General features: G+C 35.5%; 1 protein-coding gene across 1 annotated transcript; it reads right to left on the reverse strand.

Moving 5' to 3' along the window:
• LOC145611305 (laccase-4-like) lies at positions 1 to 2,935 on the reverse strand. Its single transcript, XM_081666626.1, has 6 exons — positions 2,801 to 2,935; positions 2,507 to 2,658; positions 1,590 to 1,834; positions 1,376 to 1,504; positions 300 to 1,259; positions 1 to 205 (listed from the first exon to the last, which is right to left on the reverse strand). The coding sequence occupies exons 1-6, from the start codon at positions 2,933 to 2,935 to the stop codon at positions 75 to 77; spliced, it is 1,752 nt and encodes a 583-aa protein (XP_081522752.1). The 3' UTR covers positions 1 to 74.
• Between the last annotated feature and the right edge of the window lie 2,727 nt (positions 2,936 to 5,662).

Genomic DNA, 5,662 nt, shown 5'->3' on the forward strand with positions numbered 1-5,662 from the left:
GTTGCCTCTTTAGGCTTCACATATCTATGCTGAAAATAAGCATCCTAGCACAACATTAATATGAAAGTTCACAATCAACATTTAGGGAGATCCGAAGGCGGTGGCGGCAATTTTTGGTTCTTCTCCGTTCCATCCTGTACAATCCATGCCATCTTCAGTCCCCAACTCGTGTGAACTTCCAAATGACAATGCATAAACCAAGCACCTGTTCATAATCATGTCATCATATGTTAAACTAAGTATATGATTTTTTTTTTCACTAAATCAGGACTTATCTAGTCTAGGAACTTTTGCATTACCTGGATTGTCTGCACGAAATCTGATGGCAACCCATCCACCAGACGGTACACCAACCGTGTTTCTCTCAATAGGATCGACGAGGTTAAACTTTGCAGGATCATTTTTGGAATCAAAGTTACCAACCCCTTGACCTACGACGAAGAAGTTAAAACCATGAAGGTGAAGAGGGTGACTTTCTGCACCAATAATGCTAGTGTCCTGTAATACTAGCTCAACACTTGTGTTAAATGGTAAGACAATTGTTTTAGTCCCGCGGCTAAGCATAAGATTGTTGGGTGGTGTACCAGTGTAGTTAAATTTGAAGGGTGGATTTTTAGGAAAATCAGTAGTAAACACTCCATTTGTTTGGAAGAAATGGGATTGAAGTAATGCAATTTTAGGCTGTACATATGAAACATTATTGACCGCGGCTGCTATCATTGTGTTGTTGGGTCCTTGACAGGTTTGATGCTTAGGGCAGGGGAGTAATCCGAGGCCAACAGTGAATAAAAAATGTCTGTCAATCTTTTTAGGTACATTGGCAGGAAAGTTTGAATTTGCAAGGCTTCTTAACTTGCTGTTAAACTTAGCCGCGAATGATGTGTCATTAAAGAAGGGGAGTTTTGGTTTGAGTAGTGGAAGTTTAGTGTGTTCGTGTTTCTGAGAAGGGTTACGAGCGTACACGAGTATGGCAGCCGTGGTTGTATTGTCAAATGTTGCAGGTCCTGTTGCATAAGGCCGCGCTGCCATGAGGAAGGAGGCATTAGGATGGTGGTTCTTGGCAGTCAGAAGAACATTGGTAGTTTGTCCAGGAGTTATGAGAATAGTGTTGGTTGTAAATGGCTTGGTATAGATGGCGTCTGCTTCGACAACTGTGAGTGTATGGTTGGCGACACTGAAGAAAAGCTCGTCGTTGAGTGCAGCATTGATCAGACGAAGAAGGTAAGTCTTGCCCGGCTTCACCTTGAGCTTGAATGCATCTACAAAATGCATGATTAGTGTAGTAATTAGATTATAGGTACTGCTAGAAAGTCATGGTAATTAGTACTAGTTTGTGTTGTTTAGATAATTCGATGTATGTTTTATTGTTTTATACCTTTTGTTGAGCAATTGTACAAGGGTCCAGGAATGCCGTTGATAGTGAACGCGTCGGAAAGATTAGGGGCTGATCCTGTTTTCATTGCTTGATTAATCACTAACTCAGTGTCTGCTTTCCACCATTCCCCTGTTTATGAAATTTATTAGAAATTGACATTATTAATTGCTTTATTAAATATTTACTTAATAGACACAAAATTATGGAAAATTACCGAAAACGATTGGAACTTCCTTGTAAGGCTGAGGGAAAGGATAAGGAACACCATGCTTTGGTAGAATAATAATGGGACCGTAAAGAGTAGCCCTAAGCCATGAAATATGAGCATGCCAAAACAAGGTTCCTCTTTGGCCTGTGACTCTAAATCTATACACATATTTTTGACCAGTTTGAATTGGGCATTGTGTCACATAAGCCGGTCCATCAGCCCATCCACTCCTCAGTTGTCTAATGCCATGCCTGTTCCGCGATATTAAATGATACATTTAGGTTTATGTAAATTAGAAAATTTTAACTTTTACCACCAAAAAATTTGGACAAATTGTTTTTTACCACCTACTATTTTAAAAGTAGTATTTTACCACCAAATAAAACTCAAAAAATTGTTTTTTACCACCTACCGTTTAGAAAACCGTTAAATCTAACGGAATTTTTTAAATTCTTCGATTTTCATGCCCAAAATATGTTCTTCATAGGCTTAATGGGGCATTTTGGTCCTACGGCTCCATTTTGAGGTCAAAATTGATAAAAAAATGATCGGAAATACCTCGTTTTGCGTGTTTAAAAATACATCGAATTGCGTGAACACGCAAAACGAGGTATTTCCGATCATTTTTTATCAATTTTGACCTCAAATTGGACCCGCAGGACTAAAATGCCCCCCTAAACCTATAAAAAACATATTTTGGGCACGAAAATCGAAGAATTTTTTTAACACCGTTTGATTTAACGGTTTTCTTAACGGTAGGTGGTGAAAAACAATTTTTAGAACATTATTTGGTGGTAAAATACAACTTTTAAAATAGTAGGTGGTAAAAAACAATTTGTCCAAATTTTTTGGTGGTAAAAGTCAAAATTTCCTATTTTAAATGTATACGAATATTTGGTTTTTTGTGCAAAATTGTTACTTACCAGTGAATTGTAACGTTGTACTTAACGTTGTTCACCACAGTAATTTCAAGCCTATCACCTTCTCTAGTGACAATTTTTGGCCCTGGGAACTGCCCATTAATGGTTACAATGCTCTTTGTTTGACATAATCTCGTCACATTTTGCATCTTGACCTACATGCATGATGAAAGGTTAAGTTACAATGTGCTAAGTAACAAAAAAATTTAACTAGCTTAGTTAAACAGCTAATAGGGTCAATAAATCTTATATAGTAAATTTAGTACACTAAGTCACTAATAAAACAGTTTTGATTACCTCAAAATTGTAGCGTCGAATTATGCCAGTATGCTTAGCCACAACAAGCTTAGAGCTAACAAAGCAAGTACAAAGTAGTAGGAAGAGTGTAGTGTATAAGTAAGATGATGAATGTGTTAGCCAAATGTACCCCATTTTAGCTTCTCAAAATTTGTTTTGAGCTAAAGGTGAATTGCTTTGGAACTCGAAAAGCCGAAACCAATGTAAGATGATTAAGGTGAGTGGTGTATGTAACACAAAGAAAATGAGGCGATTTATAACAATAGGAAGAATAGATAGTGAAAGAGATTGAGTAAATGTGATGGTTAAGTTTGGTGATTAAGTGGATAATTAAGCAAGTAATAGACATATAGATGTGGCTTTCAACCAAATGAACCGTTAAGCCAACCAGCTGCTGGTTGATTTTTTGGGTTAAGTGGGATGTCCAACTCAATTTGCATATTATTCAGGATTTTGAAGGAAAGATGTGTATGTAGGTGTTAAGGTGTATGTGATTTGACTTATTACTGGAAAGTCAGCGTTTAAAATAATGGAAAATTTTAAATTAAAAAAAAAATGGCTACAATTATCTAACGTAAAAGTGTTTGATCAAGCTTGTGTTTCACACAAAATTCATCATCATGACTGTTGTTTAGTAGCAAATTAAATAAGAATACTACATGATGTAGGTATATTTTATTAGTGGGGTTTTATCGGATTCATTATATTAAATATTTATTAATATCAAGGTTTTATACTTTTTACATATATATACTCCCTATGTCTCTAAATCACATTTTTATTTCTAAATTAACATTAAAATTAAGGAACTTGAAATTAAGGAACTTAGAGTAACCATAAAACCCATTATAAGAAAGTACAATGGGAATTATAAGGTATTTATTGTTGTCTTTGAACAAAACAAAACAGAATGATATTTGATGTCTGTACATGTCATCAATCCTTTGAAAAGAAAAAAGGATCAATCACATTTGTTAATAAAAAAATAAAAGGATCAATCAAATTCATTTATTGTGCAGTTGTGCTGCACATCGATTGCAATTATTCACATGGACCAATCAAATTATGGTTTTTGTACAACCATTAATTGCCAAACGGAAAAGTAATTAAATTAATGTTACATCACACTGATTTAGGGATAATTTGGGGGCATTTTATGGAATAAAGTTGGAGAATAAGGATAATTTGAAAAAAATTCACTTATTGAAAAAAAAAAGTAGGAATCTAATTTTAAAACCTCAAAAAGGAAAATAGGAATGTAATTTGAGATGGGGGAGTACATTTAAGATGCGCCTTAGAGACTGTAAAAAGTCAAATAGGCCAAAAAAAAAAAAAAAAAAAAAAAGAAAGAGTACTATCTTTACGACTATTCCCTGAATCTTATTATTATTATTATTATTATGGAAACAACCCTCAGTCTTTATTAGTTCTTTTTATGACCTTTTTTTACTCTAACGAAAAATAAATTAGACACTGGTAAGAAGGAAGAGCAAGGGACTAAGGATATATGTGTACTATGCTTAAATAATATTTTGATTGATAGTTGTTCGCCTACTTTCTCTAATTATATAAAAATATTTGGTGTATGCCCTGTGTATAATATTTGATAGCACGATATTATACACGATTTATATGTGATATTTGGTCATGTTTTATTGTGTTTTCTTCATTCTCCTAATCTTTTTGTGCTATTATTCTTCCTATTTCGATTTTGCTCTTCTCGGTTTGTTGTTTTTGTTTTTATAGGAATAGGGCTCGATTTGCGCAGAATTTATTTTAATTGCAAGATATTTATTTATATGGAGAATTTCTACCACCAATGGAGCATCAATGAAGCATTTTGGGAGCCTACTTCACAGCTCGGTTGTAGCGTGCAATCTGTTGGCTACAACCTGGTTGTGGGCGTCTATATTGGAGCAAGGGAGAGGTGAAGGCAGCCCGCTCCACAGCCTGGTTGTGGCGGTTTTCTTCGTGCCACAACCTACCTGTGACAGCTCGTTTTGGTGGCGTTTGAGACTTCTATTTAGATAAAAATATCTAGTTTTATGATAGGATATAAGTAGGTTTTAGATAATCTTTTATTTATCACTTTATCACTTTTTCAGATATTATTTTAGACTTCTTTTTAGGTATTATGTTCTTCCATATTATTTTCAAGTGTTTTGCTTTCAAGATTTCATAATTAATTCCAAGTATTGTTCGCTCAATTCTCTTATTTTATTATTGTTAATTATGTTTTCTTTATTGATTATCGTTCTTGATTTCATTAATATGTGTGAGTAGTTTCCCTATTCCAAGATCTAGCGGAACCCGAATATGATTAATGCTTGATTTAAAGCTTTAAATTCTCTAATGATAATTGCAATTGATATGCTTAATTGATTGTGCTCATGCCAATACTATATTAGGGATAATTGGTATTGTTATTAATCCATTGTTTTAAGCGCAACGGGAGTTGGGTTTTGACGGGTTTGAATAATTCAATTAAGGGTTTGAAGTTCATCACGGGAGTAGTTGAATGGATGATTAGGAAGTTAGAGTAATGTGCTCAAAGTCTTTAATTTACATGATTCCACGGAAGTAGGCTTGATTGTGATTAGAGAAGCCATTGATAACTCGGGAGAGACCATTGGTAATATTCATCGCGAAACCCTCCCACCCTAAACCCTAAACTGGAAAATGCCCCCTCCCAAAACTCCCACCATATGGCTTTGGGGGAAGGGAGGGGGGCATTTTCGAAGGTGGGGGGTTAGGGGAAGGGGTATTTTTCGGTTTAGGGTGGGAGGGTTTCGCGAGGGTGAGGGGAGGGAAAGGGGTGGGTTTCGAGGGGAGGGGTGGGTCGTCGGATTCTGGCGGGGGGAA

Source organism: Chenopodium album, chromosome 3 (genome assembly GCF_948465745.1).
Source record: "Chenopodium album chromosome 3, dcCheAlbu1.1, whole genome shotgun sequence".
Taxonomy (NCBI): Eukaryota; Viridiplantae; Streptophyta; class Magnoliopsida; order Caryophyllales; family Amaranthaceae; genus Chenopodium; species Chenopodium album.

Coding starts and splice junctions, on each gene's coding strand:
- LOC145611305 (XM_081666626.1), bottom strand. CDS start 2,935: ATGGGGTACATTTGGCTAACACATTCATCATCTTACTTATACACTACA. Junction 1,260..1,375: donor GTACAATTGCTCAACAAAAG/GTATAAAACAAT, acceptor TGCATTTTGTAG/ATGCATTCAAGCTCAAGGTG. Junction 206..299: donor ATTTCGTGCAGACAATCCAG/GTAATGCAAAAG, acceptor GATTATGAACAG/GTGCTTGGTTTATGCATTGT.